Raw genomic sequence first — 24,792 nt, 5'->3', positions numbered from 1 at the left:
CCTCAGCACTGACCCTCCGACAGCACCCGCTCCCTCAGCGCTGACCCTCCGACAGCGCCCACTCCCTCAGCACTGACCCTCCGACAGCACCCGCTCCCTCAGCACTGACCCTCCGACAGCACCCTCCGACAGCACCCGCTCCCTCAGCACTGACCCTCCGACAGCACCCGCTCCCTCAGCGCTGACCCTCCCACAGCACCCGCTCCCTCAGCGCTGACCCTCCCACAGCGCCCGCTCCCTCAGCGCTGACCCTCCGACAGCGCCCGCTCCCTCAGCGCTGACCCTCCCACAGCGCCCGCTCCCTCAGCACTGACCCTCCGACAGCGCCCGCTCCCTCGGCACTGACCCTCCGACTGCGCCCGGTCCCTCAGCACTGACCCTCCGACAGCGCCCGCTCCCTCAGCACTGACCCTCCGACAGGGCCCGCTCCCTCAGCACTGACCCTCCGACAGGGCCTGCTCCCTCAGCACTGACCCTCCGACAGCGCCCACTCCCTCAGCACTGACCCTCCGACTGCGCCCGGTCCCTCAGCACTGACCCTCCGACAGCGCCCGCTCCCTCAGCACTGACCCTCCGACAGCGCCCGCTCCCTCAGCACTGACCCTCCGACAGGGCCCGCTCCCTCAGCACTGACCCTCCGACAGGGCCTGCTCCCTCAGCACTGACCCTCCGACAGTGCCCGCTCCCTCAGCACTGACCCTCCGACAGTGCCCCGCTCCCTCAGCACTGACCCTCCGACAGCGCCCGCTCCCTCAGCGCTGACCCTCCGACAGCGCCCGCTCCCTCAGCACTGACCCTCCGACAGTGCCCGCTCCCTCAGCACTGACCCTCCGACAGTGCCCGCTCCCTCAGCGCTGACCCTCCGACAGTGCCCGCTCCCTCAGCACTGACCCTCCGACAGTGCCCCGCTCCCTCAGCACTGACCCTCCGACAGCGCCCGCTCCCTCAGCGCTGACCCTCCGACAGCGCCCGCTCCCTCAGCACTGACCCTCCGACAGTGCCCCGCTCCCTCAGCACTGACCCTCCGACAGCGCCCGCTCCCTCAGCGCTGACCCTCCGACAGCGCCCGCTCCCTCAGCACTGACCCTCCGACAGTGCCCGCTCCCTCAGCACTGACCCTCCGACAGTGCCCCGCTCCCTCAGCACTGACCCTCCGACAGCGCCCGCTCCCTCAGCGCTGACCCTCCGACAGCGCCCGCTCCCTCAGCACTGACCCTCCGACAGCGCCCGCTCCCTCAGCACTGACCCTCCGACAGGGCCCGCTCCCTCAGCACTGACCCTCTGACAGCGCCCACTCCCTCAGCGCTGACCCTCCGACAGCACCCGCTCCCTCCGCACTGACCCTCCGACAGCACCCGCTCCCTCAGCACTGACCCTCCGACAGCACCCGCTCCCTCCGCACTGACCCTCCGACAGCACCCGCTCCCTCAGCACTGACCCTCCGACAGCACCCGCTCCCTCAGCACTGACCCTCCGACAGCACCCTCCGACAGCACCCGCTCCCTCAGCACTGACCCTCCGACAGCACCCGCACCCTCAGCACTGACCCTCCGACAGCACCCGCTCCCTCAGCGCTGACCCTCCCACAGCGCCCGCTCCCTCAGCGCTGACCCTCCCACAGCGCCCGCTCCCTCAGCACTGACCCTCCGACAGCGCCCGCTCCCTCGGCACTGACCCTCCGACAGTGCCCGCTCCCTCAGCGCTGACCCTCCGACAGTGCCCGCTCCCTCAGCACTGACCCTCCGACAGCGCCCGCTCCCTCAGCACTGACCCTCCGACAGCACCCCCTCCCTCAGCACTGACCCTCCGACAGCGCCCGCTCCCTCAGCACTGACCCTCCGACAGCACCCCCTCCCTCAGCACTGACCCTCCGACAGCGCCCGCTCCCACAGCACTGACCCTCCGACAGCGCAGCCTTCAATTCTATCTCCCCAACCCCGTTTATGAAAGAAACCCCAAGACCCTGCAGACTCACTCCAGGCTATTCCCAAGCGGCGACTGTTTTGCGAACACCATCACTGGCCTGGATGTGGAGGAGGGGTCAGGAGCCGACAGTACCCCCTCCCCGACCCACCCTCCCAGCATCTGTAATGCCCCTCCAAACCAGGCGTCTTGCTCGGCGCTCATTTCTGAGGGCCGTTAAGCATCAGCCCCATCGCTGTGGGGCCTGGAGTCACGTGTAGGCCCAGGCTGGAGAAGGAGGGCAGATCTCCGCCCTCCACTGCACCCCCCCACCCCGCCAACACCATCGCCTCCCACCTCCCCCAAGGCTTCGGGGCCTAGCGCCAAGCCTCCTATCCCGACCGATTGGAAGGGCCCGGAATTTATTGGGAGCGAGGAGGGAGAGTCACGTAAGCTAGGCCCGAGATCAATCGATCGGTGCGGCGGGGGGGGGGGGGAGTGGGATGGGGAGAGCCGTGTCCCGGGGAGGGAGGGAGGGAGCCGGAGGCGAGTGGCCCTTGTTAGCCTCGCACCCCCCACTGCCCCCCCAACCCAACCCCCGATTCCCAGCCCCTTTCATTTGCTCCCCGCTCGATGCTCTCGGAAGAACCAGACCAGAGGCCAAGAGGCTAACACTGCCACCGCTGGATCGTCAGTCCCGGGTTCGAAAACGGGGTGGGGGGGGGGGGGGGTTTGGCTCTGCCGGGGAGGGGGTTCCAGGAGGGCAAGATGTGCCAGACTCTCGCCAGTGCGCACCCCCCCACCCCCACCCCTCACCGCTCCTGTTTGCGGCGGGGGTGGGGGGAGCCCTTCCTCGTTTCTTTGTGGCCACGAGGTGGTCAACCCCAGGACTCAGAGGCCGATTGGCCGCCTCGGGGCCAGCTCGGGTTTCCGGAATTAAGAGTCTAACGACGACCGTGAATCCAGCGTCAATTGTCGGAAAACTCCCGTCCGCTTCGCTAATGCCCTTTAGGGAAGGAAACTGCCATCCTGACCTGGTCTGGGCCTACATGTGACTCCAGACCCACAGAAAATGTGGTTGACGCTTAACCTCCTTCTGGGGCAATTACGGATGGGAAAGTCAATACTGGGATGCCCCCCCATCCCACCAATATGGAGGGGGATAAAAAGAAATTAGAAGTGTGGGGGTGACCATGAGTCTGTTGCTGGAAAGACCCACACACGTAACTCCAGACCAACAGCGGACGTTGGGGACTCTTAACTGCCCCCCCACCACAGGAAATTAGGGTGGGGAGGGCCCGGTGTTTCTGGCCCTGAGTAACGGGCGCGCTACTGCACTGGGGGCCGAAATCTGGGCCTGCTGTGACTAGGCCCCAGAAATGAGGCATCATGGACGCCAACCCCAAAGGGCAGGGGGTTGCGGTGGGTTTGGCTCTGCCGGGGAGGGGGTTCCAGGAGGGCAAGATGTGCCAGGCTCTCGCCAGTGCGCACCCCCCCACCCCCACCCCTTGCCGCTCCTGTTTGCGGCGGGGGTGGGGGGAGCCCTTCCTCGTTTCTTTGTGGCCACGAGGCGGTCAACCCCGGGACTCAGAGGCCGATTGGCCGCCTCGGGGCCAGCTCGGGTTTCCGGAAAGCTCTACGCGTTCACGTAGGCCTCGTCGGGGCGTGAAGGGGAGGGGGCTCTTGGAGACGATCGTGGCGGGTGGGGGGGAGTTGGGTGCCATTACCTCGCTGTACCCCCTCCTCGGTCCAGGGTCTCTGAGCCTTCGCCGTCGTTGGCTTCAGGGCTGGAATGAGAAATCGAGAGGGGTGGGGGGCGCCATTAACGACTTATCTCCGTCACCGTGACCCTTCCCTTCAAAATCCTGACCCCCCTCGGCGCCAGGGTCCGTGTCACCGACAACGCTCCCCCCACCCCACCCCCCAACCCCGACCAATCCACCACCACAGTCCGGGCCTGTTTCCGGGCCTACAGCCTGGCTCTGAATTTTTGGGCCAAAAGTAGGCGGCCGGCGCGAAAAGCGGCTTCGCCCCCGGGAGAGGGGGAACGAGACAGAGACAGGGAGAGACAGAAGCTTCTGGAATCGATCAGGAAGTCAGCCAAGCTAACACTGCAACTGCCCCCCTCCCTATCTCTGTCACCCCCTCCAACCCCGACACCCCCTCCCTATCTCTGTCACCCTCTCCATCCCCCTACACCCCCTCCCTATCTCTGTCACCCCCTCCTGTCCCCTACACCCCCTCCCTATCTCTGTCACCCCCTCCATCCCCCTACACCCCCTCCCTATCTCTGTCACCCCTCCATCCCCCTACACCCGCTCCCTATCTCTGTCACCCCCTCCGTCCCCCTACACCCCCTCCCTATCTCTGTCACCCCCTCCAACCCACGTACACCCCCTCCCTGTCTCTGTCACCCCCTCCTGTCCCCTACACCCCCTCCAGCCCCCTACACCCCCCTCCCCGCCCCCTACACCCCCTCCCTGTCTCTGTCACCCCCTACTGTCCGCTACACCCCTCCCTATCACTGTCACCCCCTCCAGCCCCCTACACCCCCTCCCTATCTCTGTCACCCCCTCCATCCCCCTACACCCCCTCACTATCTCTGTCACCCCCTCCAGTCCCCTACACCCCCTCCCTATCTCTGTCACCCCCTCCTGTCCCCTACACCCCCTCCCTATCTCTGTCACCCCCTCCATCCCCCTACACCCCCTCCCTATCTCTGTCACCCCCTCCAGCCCCTACACCCCCTCCCTTACTCTGTCACCCCATCCATCCCCCTACACACCCTCCCTATCTCTGTCACCCCCTCCAGCCCCCTACACCCCCTCCCTATCTCTGTCACCCCCTCCATCCCCCTACGCCCCCTCCCTTACTCTGTCACCCCATCCATCCCCCTACACCCCCTCCCTGTCTCTGTCACCCTCTCCAACCCCGACACCCCCCTCCCTATCTCTGTCACCCCCTCCAACCCCGACACCCCCTCCCTATCTCTGTCACCCCCTCCATCCCCCTACACCCCCTCACTATCTCTGTCACCCCTCCAGCCGCCTACACCCCCTCCCTATCTCCGTCACCCCCTCCAACCCCCGTACACCCCCTCCCTGTCTCTGTCACCCCCTCCTGTCCCCTACATCCCCTCCCTATCGCTGTCACCCCCTCCAACCCCCGTACACCCCCTCCCTATCTCTGTCACCCCCTCCAGCCCCCTACACCCCCTCCCGCCCCCTACACCCCCTCCCTATCTCTGTCACCCCCGCTCTGAGATCTGTGATCTGCTCCAATCCCAGCCCTTTGAGCGTTCCCCCAAATCCCATCGCTTCACCATTGGATCGGGCTGGTGGGTGGGGTTGATGGGTGGGGAAAGTCCCCCTCCCTCCGCCCCTCCCTATCCTCTCCAGCTGCCTCTGGTACATCCCCCCCGTGCTGAAGGGATCCTGCCCTCTACACGGTCTCCCATTTTGGTCGTTGGCGGGGTTGGGGGGGTGGCTGGGTTGACGTCCAGGCTCTCACGCGTCCCACCACCACCCCCACCCCCAACCGACACTCCCCCCTCACACTCCGTGTTGTGGATCGCGCCGCGAGAGGCGCTACGTAAACGCAGCGTCCCGTGGGACGGCAGGCGAATTCTGGGACATCCTGGGAGACCTCGGGGCGGCGGGGAGGTGGGTGGAGGGGGTGGGTGGTGGAGGGAACAGCGTTAGTCTGAGACAGAGCCCAGGAGCTGAAACCCAATCGAAAGGTGGGCGCGGGGGGGGGGCATGGGGGTGGGTTTGCGACATGGCACTCACTCGGCTCGCAGCACACGGATACCCGAAGACGTTGGCATCGCCCCTGTGCCCCTTGGCGCGGGATCGCTGTGGACGGAAAGAGAGAGAGAGAGAGAGGGACAGATCGATAAATAGTCCTCAAACGCTCGCCCTGCGCCAGGATACAGCCGGAAAATCCCGCGCGGAACGCCACGCACGAACCCGAAACGCTAGGGCCCCTCTCCCGGCTGATGTGATCCGAGCCCGAGCGGCCCTGATCGCGAGGGAGGCGCGGGGCCCCGGTAGGCCGATACAGGCCTTTGGTGGGCTGGGGCTAGGCTCGAGGGGCAGAGTGGTGCCTGTCCAAACTCTCCAGCAGGGCCCGTCGCCTCTTCAGCACCCCACCCCGCGACATCTTGGGATGCTCCACTGCGTCAGAGGGGGCTGCGTCAACGCAAGGTGGCGTCCAGGCTCGGCCTGGCAAGTGGCATCTCCGACAAGAGAGAGAGAATCTAGCCATCGTTCTACGCCACCCCCCACTTGACGTTACCATCACCGACTACCCCCTCACCCCCACTATCCCCATTTAAATCGGCCCAGCGTCCATTAAGGGCCCTGTCACGAAATTTGACGAGAGTTCTATCACATCCTTGGCCTCGAACAGATGCTTCAAAGTTAAAAGGAAATGAGCATCAAGTTAATGTGAGTTGGCACCGGGTTAGATTACAGACACATGAGGGTCAGCAGCTGGCAAGCCCAGGCCTGTAGGGAGAACCGGTTCAACTAGGCCTCAAACTGGCAGCCAACCTGCTCGACCTTCGACCTCCAGTTGGGGAAGAGGGCCTCACCTTTACTCTCTCTCCCCTTGCCCCCTCCACCACCACAGCACCTGGAACTAGGCCAAAAACCCCCGCCTGCCCACCCCATTGGCGTTCGGGCCTAGAGGGCTGGGCTTGGCGTCAGCACAGGCCCTAAGAAGCTGCGAACTGTCTTTCCCTGACTATACTCATTGGCCCAACCAGCCGTGGGACTGAGTTCCACAAACCGACCACCCTCTGAGATTTTCCTTCCTCCATTATTCATCCACGGAATGAGGGCGTCTCTGGCAGGGCCTAGCATTTGTTGCCCCATCCCTAATTGCCCCAGAGGGGCAGTTCAGAGTCAACCACATTGCTGTGAGTGGGTCTGGAGTCACATGTAGGCCCAGGCCAGGTAAGGATGGCAGTTTTCTTCCCTAAAGGGCATGAGTCAACCAGATGGGTTTTTCCAGGCAATGGATTCATGGTCAACATTAGATTCTTCATTCCAGACATTTTTCTTTAATTCGGATTCCACCGTCTCCCGTGGTGGGATTCGAACCGGGGTCGCCCCCCCCCCCCCCCCGAATGTTGTCCGGGTCTCTAGGCTAACAGTCCAGTGATAATACCACTAGGCCATCGTCTCCCCCGAGAAGCGAAGAAATATTTCCTCATCCCGCTCCTACCCCTCCCCCTGTAGGGAGAACCAGTTCAACTAGGCCTCAAACCGGCAGCCAACCTGCTCTCCCCTTCAACTCTGACCTTCGACCTCCCGGCGGCGAGGTTGGGCGAAGTGGCGGGGGTGGGGTTTGGTGCAGTGGGGTTCCTCCCCACCCACCCCCTCCAATCCCGCGACCCCAGTTAGAGTCTAAAACATCCACCCAGCATCCGATTCTGTTTGGACTTTGCACGTCTCAGTCAGATCTTGCATTCAAATGTGAGCGAATGTAGGCCCAGGCTCTCTCCGTTGCCCTCGATGACGAGGAGGAGGAACGGGAAGGCCGACATTTCGGGCCTAGACCCTTCCTACTGTCTCTGAACCTAATTGGGCCTCAAGATTCAGTCTTTGCCGCGCTCCCTCTGCAGCCAGAGCCATTCTTCCTCACGGAAGGAAATAGATCGCCTCGCCACCCCTACATTTCACCCACACCTCGCCCCAAAATAAAAATCAGTCAATGTTTCTCACGCCCTTCCATTGGCCCTGGGGTTCCTCAGCACAGCCTCAGTGTGTCTGTGGCTCCGCGAGGCAGTCTCCCTTCCTGGCGGGTATGGCCCTGGATTTGAACGGGGTGGGGGGGGGGGGGTGGTGTTGGGTCAGGCCCTTCGAGCCCCGGGGGTCCGTGAAATGGACACCCCAACCCTGCCGCCGGGAGGTCGAAGGTCGAGGGGGGAGAGCAGGTTGGCTGCCGGTTTTGAGGCCTAGTCGAACCGGTTCTCCCGACAGGCCTGGGCTTGCCAGCTGCCGTCTCTCATGTGTCTGTAATCTAACCCGGTGCCGACCCACAATGAGAACATTAACTTGGGGCTCTCGTCCGCCTTAAACTTATTATGTTCTTTGCACTGTCTTGTCGTGGAAGTTATTCCGAACGTGATTTTTTAAAAATTTATTGCGATGTTTTTGTCGTTTTGTAGGGTCAGTGGAATTTAAATTTCTTAACATTTCTAATATATTTTATTCCCCCCAACGTCAGAATTTATACTCATGAATCTTTTGTATCCACAATGTTATCGTCAAGTTTATAAATCCCCCCACGTGACAGTGAAGCTAATTTATTTCAAATTTAGGGATCGTAGGAGCTGGAGAATCCGGGATAACACGGTGAGGGGCTGGACGGACGCAGCAGGCCGGGCAGCATCGGAGGCTGACGTTTCGGGCCTGCTCTAGGGTTAGGGTTAGGATGAAGGGCCTAGGCCCGAAACGTCAGCCTCCGATGCTGCCCGGCCTGCTGCGTCCGTCCAGCCCCGCACCGTGTTGTCTTCTGAATTCAAATTCAATTCTGTTTCTCAGACAGGAGCCTCTAACTTTGCACACGTCCATATTACCCTGAGTGGCCCGGCCCCTGAGAGGCCAAAGCGGCCTATTTGCCTGAGCGCAGCCACCACCCCCCCGCCCCCACCTTGACGTTCAATGGTGTCCCCATCTCTGTAACCCCCCCACCCCCTCAATATCACCATCCTGGGGGTTACCATTGACCAGAAACTGACCCAGACCCCTGCCCCATATCGATACGGTCGGGGGTGGGGGGGCTACAAGAGCAGGTCAGAGGCTGGGAATCCTGCAGCGAGTAACTCCCGTCCCGACTCCTCCCAAAGCCCCTGTCTCACCATCGACAAGGCAGGAGTATGAGGGAATACCGACCCCCCCCACCCCACTTGCCCCGGGTGGGGGCAGCTCTGACAAACCCTCGAGAAGCTTGACACCGCCCAGGGACAGAGCAGCTCCCCCCCCCCCACCCCCCAAACATTGGATTGGCACCATATCCACGAGCCCCCCCCCCCCCACCCCCCCCGACGCTCAGTCGCAGCAGTGTGTACCGTCTACAGCGTCTCCCCCAAGTCAGGACCTCTACCCCCTGGAGCTGGGGGGGTGGGGCGCAAGGGTCAGCAGGTACAGGGGGACACCAGCCCTTCCCGAGACCCCCCCCCCATCAACACCATCCCGACTTGGAAATATATCGGCTGCTCCTTCAGGATCAAAATCCTGGGACCCCCCTCCCTAAGGGGCGCTGTGACCCCACACCAGACGGTGGGAGTCAGTGGGGTTGGGGGGGGGAACAGCAGTGGTTCAAGACAGTGTGGGATGGGGGGGGCGGGGGTAGTGCAATAAATTCTGGGCCCGCACCCCGACAAACTAAACCACTTTAAGACACACTTTTCATTCGCTGACAGGCCTGAACATGACTGTGGATCGCAGAGTGTCGGCGAGGGCGGGTGGGCGGGGGACGAAATTGGGGGGGGGGGGGGGGATATTCACCCAGGAGACACCTGGCTGGCCGGGGGGTGGGGGGGGCGGTGGTGGTGGTGGGGGGTAGGCTTTTGTAAACTGCTGAAGATGTCAGATATCATTAAATCTAATTTCATGCTTCAATTTCTTGAGCGATTCGCTTCACCAGAGGGAGAGCGATATGACATGGAACACTGAAAGGGCTCAGTATCTTGGCCCTAGTTTGTCTTAATCCAGGCCCCCCCCACTCCGCCACCCTGGGGTGGGGGTGTGGTGGGGGAGGGCGGTGAAATGTAAACCTGCCTCCTACCCCCCAGGCTCAGACTGAGGCCTCAAAATGCAGCGAAGGTCCCCTTCTCCACGCTCAGGCTCTGACAGCCCTCGCCCTCCCCCACCCCCCGCACACCCCCTCCCAACCCCGGGGTGGGGTGGGGACTATTAGTACCGGGGGAGGGCCGTGCTGCCGGGGTGGGGTGGGCAGGGGGCGATGGGGGATGGAGAGAAGGTGACACGGAGCCCGGGAGCAAGAGAGAGAGATATGGAGAGAGAGGGTGACCGACAGGCAAATGTGTGGAAAGGCTGGGCGGAGAGAGAGAGAGAGAGAGAGAGACGGGGTAAGTGAGTGAGTGAGAGAGCGATGGGGGGGAGAGTGAGTGAGAGAGCGATGGGGGTGAAGAAGTGAGTGAGAGAGTGATGGAGGGGAGAAAGGGAGTGAGAGAGCGATGGGGGTGAAGGAGTGAGTGAGAGAGTGATGGAGGGGAGAAAGGGAGTGAGAGAGTGATGGGGGGGAGAGTGAGTGAGAGAGTGATGGAGGGGAGAAAGGGAGTGAGAGAGCGATGGGGGGGAGAGTGAGTGAGAGAGTGATGGAGGGGAGAAAGGGAGTGAGAGAGCGATGGGGGTGAAGGGAGTGAGTGCGCGATCAATGGGAGTGGAGGGAGTGAGTGAAAGAGCGATGGGGGAGAGAAGGAGTGAGAGCGCGATGGGGGGGAGAGTGAATGAGAGAGTGTTGGGAGGGAGAGAGTGAGTGTGAGAGCGATGGGGGGGAGAGACTGAGTAAGAGAGTCATGGGGGGAGAGAATGAGTGAGAGAGCGATGGGGGGGAGTGAACAAGTGAGAGTGCGATGGGGGGAGGGGGAAAGTGAGTGAAAGAGTGATGTGGAGAGAGAGTGACAGAGCGATGGGGGAGAGAGAGTGAGTGAGAGAGTGATGGGGAGGAGAGTGAGTGAGAGAGCGATGGGGGAGAGAGTGAGTGAGAGAGCGTTGTGGGGGGAGAGAGTGAGTGAGAGAGTGATGGGGGGAGAGAGTGAGTGAGAGAGCGTTGTGGGGGGAGAGAGTGAGTGAAAGAGCGATGGGGGAGCGAGTGAGTGAGAGAGCGATGGGGGGAGAGAGTGAGTGAGAGAGCGATGGGGGGAGAGAGTGAGTGAGAGAGCGATGGAGGGGAAGAGAGTGAATGAGAGAGTGATGGGGAGAGTGAACAAGTGAGAGCACGATGGGGGGAGGGGGAAAGTGAGTGAAAGAGCGATGGGGGGAGACAGCGAGTTAGAGAACGATGTGGAATGGGGGGCAGGGAGTGAGTGAGAGAGCAACGGAAGGGGGAGTGAGTGAAGAGTGATGGTAGAGGGAGTGAGTGAGAGAGCGATGGAGGGGGAGGGAGTGAGTGAGAGAGGGTTGGGGAGAGAGTGAGTGAGAGAGCAACGGAAGGGGGAGTGAGTGAAGAGTGATGGTAGAGGGAGTGAGTGAGAGAGCGATGGAGGGGGAGGGAGTGAGTGAGAGAGGGTTGGGGAGAGAGTGAGTGAGAGAGCGATGGGGAGGAGAGTGAGTGAGAGAGCGATGGGGGAGAAAGTGAGTGAGAGAGCGATGGGGGGAGTGTGAGTGAGAGAGTGATGGAGAAAGTGAGTGAGAGAGCGATGGGGGGGAGTGTGAGTGAGAGAGCGATGGGGGGGAGAGAGTGAGTGAGAGAGTGATGGGGAGGATGAGAGAGTGATGGAGGGGGAGAGAGTGAATGAGAGAGTGATGGGGAGAGTGAACAAGTGAGAGCACGATGGGGGGAGGGGGAAAGTGAGTGAAAGAGCGATGTGGGGAGACAGCGAGTTAGAGAACGATGTGGAATGGGGGGCAGAGAGTGAGTGAGAGAGCAACGGAAGGGGGAGTGAGTGAAGAGTGATGGTAGAGGGAGTGAGTGAGAGAGCGATGGAGGGGGAGGGAGTGAGTGAGAGAGTGTTGGGGAGAGACTGAGTGAGAGAGTGATGGGGGGGAGAGTGAGTGAGAGAGCGATGGGGGAGAAAGTGAGTGAGAGAGCGATGGGGGTGAGAGAGTGAGTGAGAGAGCGATGGGGGGAGAGAGTGCGTGAGAGAGCGATGGGGGAGAGAGTGAGAGAGCGATGGGGGGGAGAGTCAGTGAGAGAGCGATGGGGGGGAGAGTGAGTGAGAGAGCGATGGGGGGAGAGAGTGAGAGAGCGATGGGGGAGAGAGTGAGTGTGAGAGCGATGGGGGAGAGAGTGAGAGTGAGAGCGATGGGGGGGAGAGAGTGAGTGAGAGAACGATGGGGGGGAGAGAGTGAGTGAGAGAGCGATGGGTGAGAGAGTGAGTGAGAGAGCGATGGGGGGAGAGAGTGAGAGAGCGATGGGGGAGAGAGTGAGTGTGAGAGCGATGGGGGGTTAGAGTGAGTGTGAGAGCGATGGGGGGGAGAGAGTGAGTGTGAGAGCAATGGAGGAGATGTTGTTCCGGGCTCACTCTCCGGCAGGAATGTGATCTTCCAGCCAACAGCAATTGGATCTTCCTGTGCAGAATTCCACATTGCACAGAGCGGATCCAAACAGATCCTCTTCCTCCCACAACCCCACCACCCTCCCCCTGTCACCCCCCACCACCCACCCCCTGTCACCCCCCACCACCCTCCCCCTGTCACCCCCCCACCACCCACCCCCTGCCACCCCCCATCACCCCCCACCACACTCCCCCTGCCACTCCCCCACCCTGTCAACCCCAACAACCCCACCACCACCCCCCCTCACCCCACGTCACCGCCCCCGTCACCCCCCGAATCATCGCTCAGGGCCAAACAGGGTCTTGGTCCTCCTGTCATCGCAGGCACTGAAACCTAGGGGAGCACCAACGTAACTCCCCGACAGTGCCCGCTCCCTCAGCACTGACCCTCCGACAGCGCCCGCTCCCTCAGCACTGACCCTCCGACAGCGCCCGCTCCCTCAGCACTGACCCTCCTACAGCGCCCACTCCCTCAGCACTGACCCTCCAACAGCGCCCGCTCCCTCAGCACTGACCCTCCTACAGCGCCCGCTCCCTCAGCACTGACCCTCCGACAGCGCCCGCTCCCTCAGCACTGACCCTCCGACAGCGCCCGCTCCCTCAGCACTGACCCTCCGACAGCGCCTGCTCCCCCTGGATGGCCGTGCCCCGTCGATCCTGCCGCTGCATTTCCCGAACCCCTCTCTGCCTCCCAGTGGAGAACGCCCCGTCCTATCCCACCATTTCTCTGCCTCTCCTCCCTCCCCAACCGAGGGCATATCCAACTGAACTTCCGAGGAGCTGAGGCTCGATCCCGTGGGAGAATCTGGGAAAAATTCCTGTCCTTCGCCACTCCTCACAGAACACATTAACAAGCACCATCCACCCCCCCACCCCCCGCAAAGCACAGACTCCCTCTCCCTGTCTGGTAGAGTGAGCCTTACAAATGTAGTAGTAGTCCATCCCAGGCCGGAATTCGAATCCGAGGGAGAAGGGGGTAAACAGCTGGATCTTCTCCAGGAAGCGGATGGGAGCGAATGGGGCGAAGGGCTGGTCACACTCCCAGCGTTTGAAATCCGCGCTGTCGGCCCGGCAGTTCCTGTAGCCCTCTCGGCCCACCATGTACAGGTGGAAGGCCTCGGCCTGGTCCTGGGGGGTCGTTCCTGCGTAGTGGGGGCACACGATGTCCACATAGTCATTAATGTGCACCCGCACTGTGTAATTGCCCCCGTGGAACCTGGAAGTGGGGGGGGCAGAAAATGGCACGTTACAACAGGGAGGGGGTGTCTGAACCCACAGGGACGGAGGGCACAGCAGGATCCCACAGTGCGACAGTCACAGGGGCTGCAGGGGGTGACAGAGATAGGGAGGGGGTGTAGGGGCTGGAGGGGGTGACAGAGATAGGGAGGGGGTGTAGGGGGCTGGAGGGGGTGACAGAGATAGGGAGGGGGTGTAGGGGGCTGGAGGGGGTGACAGAGATAGGGAGGGGGTGTAGGGGGATGGAGGAGGTGACAAAAATAGGGAGGGGGTGTAGGGGGCAGGAGGGGGTGACAGAGATAGGGGGGGGTGTAGGGGGCCGGAGGGGGTGACAGAGATAGGGAGGGGGTGTAGGGGGATGGAGGGAGTGACAGAGATAGGGAGGGGGTGTAGGGGGATGGAGGGGGTGACAGAGACAGGGAGGGGGTGTAGGGGGATGGAGGGGGTGACAGAGATAGGGAGGGGGTGTAGGGGGCTGGAGGGGGTGACAGAGATAGGGAGGGGGTGTAGGGGGATGGAGGAGGTGACAAAAATAGGGAGGGGGTGTAGGGGGATGGAGGGAGTGACAGAGATAGGGAGGGGGTGTAGGGGGATGGAGGGGGTGACAGAGATAGGGAGGAGGTGTAGGGGGATGGAGGGGGTGACAGAGATAGGGAGGGGGTGTAGGGGGCTGGAGGGGGTGACAGAGATAGGGAGGGGGTGTAGGGGGCTGGAGGGGGTGACAGAGATAGGGAGGAGGTGTAGGGGGCTGGAGGGGGTGACAGAGATAGGGAGGGGGTGTAGGGGGATGGAGGGGGTGACAGAGACAGGGAGGGGGTGTAGGGGACAGGAGGGGGTGACAGAGATAGGGAGGGGGTGTAGGGGCTGGAGAGGGTGACAGGGTTAGGGAGGGGGTGTAGGGGGCTGGAGGGGGTGACAGAGATAGGGAGGGGGTGTAGGGGGATGGAGGGAGTGACAGAGATAGGGAGGGGGTATAGGGGGCTGGAGGGGGTGACAGAGATAGGGAGGGGGTGTAGGGGGCTGGAGGGGGTGACAGAGATAGGGAGGGGGTGTAGGGGGCTGGAGGGGGTGACAGAGATAGGGAGGAGGTGTAGGGGGCTGGAGGGGGTGACAGAGATAGGGAGGGGGTGTAGGGGGATGGAGGGGGTGACAGAGACAGGGAGGGGGTGTAGGGGACAGGAGGGGGTGACAGAGATAGGGAGGGGGTGTAGGGGGAGGGAGGGGGTGTAGGGGCTGGAGAGGGTGACAGGGTTAGGGAGGGGGTGTAGGGGGCCGGAGGGGGTGACAGAGATAGGGAGGGGGTGTAGGGGGCTGGAGGGGGTGACAGAGATAGGGAGGGGGTGTAGGGGGCTGGAGGAGGTGACAGAGATAGGGAGGGGGTGTAGGGGGATGGAGGGGGTGACAGAGATAGGGAGGGGGTGTAGGGGGCTGGAGGAGGTGACAGGGTTAGGGAGGGGGTGTAGGGGGCTGGAGGGGGTGACAGAGACAGGGAGGGGGTGTAGGGGACAGGAGGGGGTGACAGAGATAGGGAGGGGGTGTAGGGGCTGGAGAGGGTGACAGGGTTAGGGAGGGGGTGTAGGGGGCTGGAGGGGGTGACAGAGATAGGGAGGGGGTGTAGGGGGCTGGAGGGGGTGACAGAGATAGGGAGGGGGTGTAGGGGCTGGAGGGGGTGACAGGGATAGGGAGGGGGTGTAGGGGGCTGGAGGAGGTGACAGAGATAGGGAGGGGGTGTAGGGGGATGGAGGGAGTGACAGAGATAGGGAGGGGGTGCCGTGGGCTGGAGGGGGTGACAGAGATAGGGAGGGGGTGTAGGGGGCTGGAGGGGGTGACAGAGATAGGGAGGGGGTGTAGGGGGCTGAAGGGGGTGACAGAGATAGGGAGGGGGTGTAGGGGGCTGGAGGGGGTGACAGAGATAGGGAGGGGGTGTAGGGGGATGGAGGAGGTGACAGAGATAGGGAGGGGGTGTAGGGGGCTGGAGGGGGTGACAGAGATAGGGAGGGGGGGTAGGGGGATGGAGGAGGTGACAGAGATAGGTAGGGGGTGTAGGGGGATGGAGGGAGTGACAGAGATAGGGAGGGGGTGTAGGGGGATGGAGGGGGTGACAGAGACAGGGAGGGCGTGTAGGGGGATGGAGGGGGTGACAGAGATAGGGAGGGGGTGTAGGGGGATGGAGGGGGTGACAGAGACAGGGAGGGGGTGTAGGGGACAGGAGGGGGTGACAGAGATAGGGAGGGGGTGTAGGGGCTGGAGAGGGTGACAGGGTTAGGGAGGGGGTGTAGGGGGCTGGAGGGGGTGACAGAGATAGGGAGGGGGTGTAGGGGCTGGAGGGGGTGACAGGGATAGGGAGGGGGTGTAGGGGGCTGGAGGAGGTGACAGAGATAGGGAGGGGGTGTAGGGGGATGGAGGGGGTGACAGAGATAGGGAGGGGGTGCCGTGGGCTGGAGGCGGTGACAGAGATAGGGAGGGGGTGTAGGGGCTGGAGGGGGTGACAGAGATAGGGAGGGGGTGTAGGGGGCTGGAGGGGGTGACAGAGATAGGGAGGGGGTGTAGGGGGAGGAGGAGACCTAGCAATCTCCCTGACAACAGTTGGCTGAGACTCTCTGAAGGCGTGAAGCCTTCCCACGAGGGTGGGATCGCACTTTAACAAAAGAGAGAGAGAGAGATAGAGGGAGAGAGGGAGAGAGGGGGAGAAGGAGGGAGAGAAAGAGAGAGACAGGGAGAGAGGGAGAGAGAGAGACGGAGAGGGAGAGAGATGTCCCATCAAACCAGAGTCAGGCCGTGCCCACGCTGACATTTTGTCGCTGCCTGAGAGGCTAATGTGTCCCCTCAGTTCCCCAAATTCATCCTCAAGAAATCCTACTCCGATCACTGCACGGAGACCCCAATAATTACCCCCCGCAGCACCCCCCCACCCCGCACCCCCACCCCCCCCACACACACACACACACACACCCCCCCCCCACACACACACACACTCACACTCACCCCCCCCCACACACACACACACACACACACACACTGGGGCCAGGTTGAGCAAAACACAGCATTAGATACAGAGTAAAGCTTCCTCTACACTGTCCCCCCCATCAAACACTCCCAGGGACAGGGACAGCACAGGGTTAGAAACAGAGTAAAGCTCCCTCTACACTGGTGTTCTGAGGCCAATATATATCCGTAAACTAAACGCAACTGGAACGCGTCCCGGAAGGTCCAAAATGGCCGCCGTACAGGCTCTGTGGGATCTCCGAAGGGCACTTCAGCAATGCAGCATCAACACGGCCTGCGTGCCCTGCTCCTAGGCAAGGCCTCAGGCTGGGCCCGTTAAACTCCGGCCTGGCCGTCACGGCTCCTGAATTTATGTAGCACCCCAAGTCAATGTCACTGACTGAATGGCAGGATGGTGGGCCCTCTCGGACTTGGGGAAGAAAAGTCTTCACCCGGAGAGCAGGGCGGGGGGGTGGCATCTGGGATTGTCGGCCCACAGGAAGCGAACGGGGCGCGCGGCTTGGAATGTTTTCGAGAAGGAGTTGGGTTTCGATCTCGAGGCAAATGGGAATTAAACTGGGAACGGCCGGGGTTGGTGGGGATGGAACTGGGGGTTGGAGCCTGGATGGCTTGAGGGGCCCACTCCTTCCCCAGTGTCCGAGGTTTCTATCTCAGGCCTTCTGCGCTCCAAAGGTGAAGGTATTTTAGCTGAGAAACAGGCGGCCTATGCTCTTCATAAAGAGATGGTGATAGAGAGACAGAGAGAGACAGAGAGACAGAGAGAGAGAGAGGGAGAAAGAGGGAGAGGGAGAAAGAGGGAGAGTGGGGGTTGGGGTGGGGGGGAATGGCGTGCGAACACACTGCACTCTGTCACACAATACTGACCTCACAGCAATAACCTCCATTCCTACCCTCACCCTCTGACTCATCCTCACAGTTCCTGGTCCCTCAGGCCATCAGGGAGTTTCCACAAATACCGAGGAATGCTCTCGGCCACCATCACCATAACAACATCCTAAAACAGTGTAGAGGGAGCTTTACCCTGACTCTAACCTCGTGCTGTCCCTGTCCCTGGGCGTGTTTGATGGGTAGGCAGTGCAGAATGAGCTTTACTCTGAATCTAACCCCATGCACTCCCTGTCCCTGCGATGTGGGGGACAGTGTAGAGGAAGCTTTACTCTGTCTCTAACCCCGTGCTGTCCCTGGGAGTGTTTGACGGGGGGGACAGTGTCGAGGGAGCTTTACTCTGTCTCTAACCCCGTGCTGTCCCTGGGAGTGTTTGACGGGGGGGACAGTGTCGAGGGAGCTTTACTCTGTCTCTAACCCTGTGCTGTCCCTGGGAGTGTTTGACGGGGGGGACAGTGTCGAGGGAGCTTTACTCTGTCTCTAACCCCGTGCTGTCCCTGGGAGTGTTTGATGTTGGGGGATAGTGTAGAGAGAGCTTTACCCTGTATCTAACCCCATGCTGCCCCTAAGAGTGTTTGACGGGGGGGGGGGGGGACAGTGTAGAGGAAGATTTACCCTGTATCTAACCCCATGTTGTCCCTGGGGGTGTTTGATGGGGACGGGGTCAGTGTAGAGGGAGCTTTACCCTGTATCTAACCCCGTGCTGTCCCTGGGAGTGTTTGACGGCGGCGGTGGGGGGGTGGGGTGTGGGGGGCTGATACAGGTCGAAGGGAGGGATGGTCTGTGGTTGAAAACGAACGATGCCCTTCCGTCCATTAGATTTCCATCGGCCCGTTAGCCCCCCACCCCGGCTCCCCGCCTCGCCTCCCTCGGTAGGGAGTTACTGTTGGTGAAGAGGCTTCTCTATCGAAACGGTTCGAATGCGACAGGCCGGCTCTCGGGCGCATTCAGCCGCGGTGGCCTCCTAGCGCGGGGTCGGGGTGGGGGGGCAGATCCAGAGTGAACCCCTGCTCTCTCCTCCCTCCTCACCCGTCCCCCTCGCACGCCCTCCCTCTCTCACTTCTTCCTCCTTTCTGTCCACCCCAAGATCCCTCGGTAGAAGGTGACGGCGGTGGGCGGGGGGCAGTTTTCGAGCGCGAAGCCGGCATTTTAGCCCCCCCACGCTTCCCCCCCCACCTCCCTCCACGCGGGGAGCCTTAAAAGAGACGTTAGCGGTTGAGCCAGGAGCTGGTTAAACTCCTTTTGTGACTCCTTCCCCTTCATTTCCGCACACACCTCCCTCCCCCCAACCCACCCAACAGCCGCGCTTCTCCCTCCTGCTCTTCTGTCTCCGTCGATCCTCTCACAAAACAAACTGCACCAGTGTTCTCGAGCGCAGGGATATACGCAGGCCCAGACCCGCACCAGAGCGTGCCCGCAGCTGGCACAAATGTGGGGTAGCCCGGGACGGCACGCTCGCTGTTATCGGCCGGGGAACCGAGCACAGGAGCCGGGACGCCAATGCGCAGCTTCGTGAGGTTTTAACCACATCGCAAGCCCCGCGTTCAGTTCTGGTAACAGAGAGGAGGCGAAAGAGCGAGATGGACAGGGGCTAGAAATACTCGGCGGTGGTGGGGTGGGGTGGAGGGGGGGTGTTTTCTCTGGTGGCTGAGGCGAGAACCTCAGAAATGATGAGACAGGGTTGACCGTCAGAACCTCTCTCCCCCTCCCCGCTCTTCCCTCAACTCTCCCCCCAGCCCCCCGCCGAGTTGAAATGTCCAATAGGAGGGCACATGGGGAGAGATGGAGGGGAGGACGTTCAAAGGAGATGTGAAGGGGGGGAGCGCTGGCCTGGTGGACTGTCAATGCAGGGACCCAAGTCTGGGGACCTGGGTTCACATCCTGCCACGAGAGACGGTGGGATGCGACTTCAGTCACGAATCTGGAGTTACGAACCTAACGATGAACGTGAACTGATGCTAATACCCTTTAAGGAGGGGAAACCGCCATCCCTACCTGGTCTGGGCCCACATGTGACTCCAGACCCACAGCAATTGCCTCTGGGGCTATTAGGGACAGGGCCGTAAATGCTGGGCCTGGCCAGCGACGCCCTCGTTCCAGTAATGAATAAAGAGGGGGCAAAATAATGGGTTTCTTTGTACACAGAAAGTGGTAGGAGTGTGGAGCGCACTGCCAGGGATAGAGCAGGGTGGAGCAGGAGACCATAGGGGGCTTTTAAGGGGCTTTTAGATAAGCACATCAGGCAGAAGGGGTGTTTAATTTGGTGCCAGGCTCAGCACAGTATTGTGGGCCGAAGGGCCTGTTCCTGCGCTGCACTGTTCCGTGTTCTAAAGCCTGGTTAGTAAGTTTGCAGACGACACTAAGATTGATGGTACAGTGGGCAGAGAAGGAGGTCTGTCTAAGATTACAAAGGGATCTTGATCGATTGGGTCAATGGGTTGAGGAGGGGCATATTAATTTGGGTAAATGGGAGGGGTTGCCCTTTGGTGAAGCAAACGTGGGCAGGATTTATACAGTTAATGGTAGGGCCCTGGGGTCGTGCTGGAGAGCAGAGAGACCGAGGGGTTCAGGTGCATAATTCCTTGAAGTTTGCGTCACGGGTAGACGGGGGGGTTAAGGAGGCGTTTGGTTCATTTGCCTTCGTCGCTCAGACCCTTTGAATGTGGGAGTTGGGGACGTCATGTTGAGGTTCTACAGGGCTCTCATCTGGAGCAGGGTGTCCCCGTTCTGCTCGCCCAGTTACAGGGAGGGTATTATTAAACCGGAGGGTGTTTCGGGAGAGATTTCTCAGGACATTGCCGGGAATGGAGGGGCTTGAGTTAGAAGGAGAGGCCGGGACTTTCATCCATGGACCGTCAGTGTTTGAGGGGTGACTTTGTACAGTCATGAGGAGCGTGGGTGGGGGTTAATGACCAGGACGATCGCTATAGGGTCAGGGGTTTCTAGACGAGGGGGAAATCTCTTGAGGACAGGAGAGCGATTAAAAGAAACGGGGGCAATTTTACATTACAGAGAGTAGTTTGTGAATGGAATCACAGGAAATGGAACAGATACAACATTTGGATAAGGGGACAAAAGTTTTGGGGGGGCACATTTGGGCCCAGAACATGGAGGTGGGATTAGATCAGTTTCGGATTATGGTCAGCACGGACTGGTTGTGCCGAAGGGTCTGGTTCAGTGCTGTGAGACGTGATGAAAGCCACAGAGTGCCAAGGTGCAGAGGAATCTGGCTGTTTCAGTGCATGAGTCAGATCGGGACAATTTGCAGGTGGAGCGAGGGATTAAGAATGTGAAGGGAATGGGCACGGATTGGAATGAAAGAAACTCGAGGGAGAATCAGTGACAGAGAGAAACAACCGAGGACACACCTTCATGATGTGTGAGGTTTCGGTCGCCTAATTAAAAATACATACACGTGAGGGGAATATTTCAGAGAATGTTTACTCGAAATCACAGGGTGCCCCAGTATTACACAGCGACAGACCCGTCCCCCACCGGTACTGTACCCCAGTGTTATACAGCGACAGACCCCGTCCCCCACCGGTACTGTACCCCAGTGTTATACACGGACAGACCCCGTCCCCCACCGGTACTGTACCCCAGTGTTACACAGCGACAGACCCTGTCCCCAACCGGTACCGTACCCCAGTGTTATACAGGGACAGACCCGTCCCCCACCGGTACTGTACCCCAGTGTTATACAGGGACAGACCCCGTCCGCCACCGGTACTGTACCCCAGTGTTACACAGGGACAGACCCCGTCCCCCACTGGTACTGTACCCCAGTGTTACACAGCGACAGACCCGTCCCCCACCGGTACCGTACCCCAGTGTTACACAGCGACAGACCCGTCCCCCACCGGTACCGTACCCCAGTGTTATACAGGGACAGACCCGTCCCCCACCGGTACTGTACCCCAGTGTTACACAGCGACAGACCCCGTCCCCCACCGGTACTGTACCCCAGTGTTACACAGCGACAGACCCCGTCCCCCACCGGTACCGTACCCCAGTGTTATACAGCGACAGACCCGTCCCCCACCGGTACCGTACCCCAGTGTTATACAGGGACAGACCCGTCCCCCACCGGTACTGTACCCCAGTGTTACACAGCGACAGACCCTGTCCCCCACCGGTACTGTACCCCAGTGTTATACAGGGACAGACCCCGTCCCCCACCGGTACTGTACCCCAGTGTTATACAGGGACAGACCCCGTCCCCCACCGGTACCGTACCCCAGTGTTATACAGCGACAGACCCCGTCCCCCACCGGTACCGTACCCCAGTGTTATACAGCGACAGACCCCGTCCCCCACCGGTACTGTACCCCAGTGTTACACAGGGACAGACCCCGTCCCCCACCGGTACCGTACCCCAGTGTTACACAGCGACAGACCCTGTCCCCCACCGGTACTGTACCCCAGTGTTACACAGCGACAGACCCTGTCCCCCACCGGTACTGTACCCCAATGTTATACAGCGACAGACCCCGTCCCCCACCGGTACCGTACCCCAGTGTTACACAGCGACAGACCCTGTCCCCAACCGGTACCGTACCCCAGTGTTATACAGCGACAGACCCCGTCCCCCACCGGTACTGTACCACAGTGTTACACAGCGACAGACCCCGTCCCCCACCGGTACCGTACCCCAGTGTTATACAGCGACAGACCCCGTCCCCCACCGGTACCGTACCCCAGTGTTACACAGCGACAGACCCTGTCCCCCACCGATACTGTACCCCAATGTTATACAGCGACAGACCCCGTCCCCCACCGGAACCGTACCCCAGTGTTATACAGCGACAGACCCTGTCCCCCACCGGTACTGTACCCCAATGTGAGACAGCGACAGACCCCGTCCCCCACCGGTACCGTACCCCAGTGTTATACAGAGACAGACCCGTCCCCCACCGGTACCGTACCCCAGTGTTATACAGCGACAGACCCTGTCCCCCACCGGTACCGTACCCCAGTGTTATACAGCGACAGACCCCATCCCCCACCGGTACCGTACCCCAGTGTTATACAGCGACAGACCCTGTCCCCCACCGGTACTGTACCCCAATGTTATACAGCGACAGACCCCGTCCCCCACCGGTACCGTACCCCAGTGTTACACAGCGACAGACCCTGTCCCCAACCGGTACCGAACCCCAGTGTTATACAGCGACAGACCCCGTCCCCCACCGGTACTGTACCACAGTGTTACACAGCGACAGACCCCGTCCCCCACCGGTACTGTACCCCAGTGTTACACAGCGACAGACCCTGTCCCCAACCGGTACCGTACCCCAGTGTTATACAGCGACAGCCCCTGTCCCCCACCGGTACCGAACCCCAGTGTTATACAGCGACAGACCCCGTCCCCCACCGGTACCGTACCCCAGTGTTATACAGCGACAGACCCTGTCCCCCACCGGTACTGTACCCCAGTGTTACACAGCGACAGACCCTGTCCCCCACTGGTACTGTACCCCAGTGTTACACAGCAACAGTCCCCGTCCCCCACCGGTACTGTACCCCAGTGTTATACAGCGACAGACCCCGTCCCCCACCGGTACTGAACCCCAGTGTTATACAGTGACAGTCCCCGTCCCCCACCGGTACTGTACCCCAGTGTTATACAGGGACAGACCCCGTCCCCCACCGGTACTGTACCCCAGTGTTATACAGCGACAGACCCCGTCCCCCACCGGTACTGTACCCCAGTGTTATACAGCGACAGACCCCGTCCCCCACCGGTACTGCACCCCAGTGTTATACAGTGACAGACCCCGTCCCCCACCGGTACTGTACCCCAGTGTTACACAGCGACAGACCCTGTCCCCACCGGTACCGTACCCCAGTGTTATACAGCGACAGACCCCGTCCCCCACCGGTACTGTACCCCAGTGTTACACAGCGACAGACCCCGTCCCCCACCGGTACTGTACCCCAGTGTTACACAGGGACAGACCCTGTCCCCACCGGTACCGTACCCCAGTGTTATACAGCGACAGACCCTGTCCCCACCGGTACTGTACCCCAGTGTTACACAGCGACAGACCCTGTCCCCACCGGTACCGTACCCCAGTGTTATACAGCGACAGACCCCGTCCCCCACCGGTACTGTACCCCAGTGTTACACAGCGACAGACCCCGTCCCCCACCGGTACTGTACCCCAGTGTTACACAGGGACAGACCCTGTCCCCACCGGTACCGTACCCCAGTGTTATACAGCGACAGACCCTGTCCCCACCGGTACCGTACCCCAGTGTTATACAGCGACAGACCCCGTCCCCTACCGGTACTGTACCCCAGTGTTACACAGCGACAGACCCTGTCCCCCACCGGTACCGTACCCCAGTGTTACACAGCGACAGACCCCGTCCCCCACCGGTACTGTACCCCAGTGTTATACAGCGACAGACCCTGTCCCCCACCGGTACTGTACCCCAGTGTTACACAGCGACAGACCCTGTCCCCCACCGGTACTGTACCCCAGTGTTATACAGCGACAGACCTGTCCCCCACCAGTACTGTACCCCAGTGTTATACAGCGACAGGCCCCGTCCCCCACCGGTACCGTACCCCAGTGTTATACAGGGACAGACCCCGTCCCCCACCGGTACCGTACCCCAGTGTTACACAGCGACAGACCCGTCCCCCACCGGTACCGTACCCCAGTGTTATACAGTGACAGACCCGTCCCCCACCGGTACTGTACCCTAGTGTTACACAGCGACAGACCCGTCCCCCACTGGAACTGTACCCCAGTGTTACACAGCGACAGACCCCATCCCCGACCGGTACCGTACCCCAGTGTTATACAGCGACAGACCCCGTCCCCCACCGGTACTGTACCCCAGTGTTACACAGCGACAGACCCCCTCCCCCACCGGTACCGTACCCCAGTGTTACACAGCGACAGACCCCGTCCCCGACCGGTACCGTACCCCAGTGTTACACAGCGACAGACCCCGTCCCCCACCGGTACTGTACCCCAATGTTATACAGCGACAGACCCCGTCCCCCACCGGTACTGTACCCCAGTGTTACACAGCGACAGACCCTGTCCCCCACCGGTACTGTACCCCAATGTTATACAGCGACAGACCCCGTCCCCCACCGGTACCGTACCCCAGTGTTACACAGCGACAGACCCTGTCCCCAACCGGTACCGTACCCCAGTGTTATACAGCGACAGACCCCGTCCCCCACCGGTACTGTACCCCAGTGTTATACAGCGACAGACCCTGTCCCCCACCGGTACTGTACCCCAGTGTTACACAGCGACAGACCCTGTCCCCCACCGGTACTGTACCCCAATGTTATACAGCGACAGACCCCATCCCCCACCGGTACCGTACCCCAGTGTTACACAGCGACAGACCCTGTCCCCCACCGGTACTGTACCCCAATGTTATACAGCGACAGACCCCGTCCCCCACCGGTACTGTACCCCAGTGTTACACAGCGACAGACCCTGTCCCCCACCGGTACTGTACCCCAGTGTTATACAGCGACA

General features: G+C 61.2%; 1 protein-coding gene across 1 annotated transcript in view; it reads right to left on the bottom strand.

Annotated features, from left to right (window-relative positions):
• LOC125449697 (uncharacterized) overlaps positions 1–24,792 on the bottom strand; it is an 80,107-nt gene that overhangs the window by 5,010 nt on the left and 50,305 nt on the right. The window contains exons 5-9 of the mRNA XM_059642983.1: positions 18,576–18,789; positions 16,619–16,739; positions 13,078–13,370; positions 5,691–5,756; positions 3,630–3,689 (exon numbers count right to left, since the gene is read on the bottom strand). Coding sequence (XP_059498966.1) covers positions 3,630–3,689; positions 5,691–5,756; positions 13,078–13,370; positions 16,619–16,739; positions 18,576–18,789 — 754 coding nt within the window. The remainder of the gene's footprint in view (positions 1–3,629; positions 3,690–5,690; positions 5,757–13,077; positions 13,371–16,618; positions 16,740–18,575; positions 18,790–24,792) is intronic.

Source organism: Stegostoma tigrinum, chromosome 47 (assembly GCF_030684315.1).
Source record: "Stegostoma tigrinum isolate sSteTig4 chromosome 47, sSteTig4.hap1, whole genome shotgun sequence".
NCBI lineage: Eukaryota > Metazoa > Chordata > Chondrichthyes > Orectolobiformes > Stegostomatidae > Stegostoma > Stegostoma tigrinum.
The sequence above is the reverse complement of the archived record's forward strand: the minus strand, read 5'-3'. Positions and strand labels throughout refer to the sequence as shown.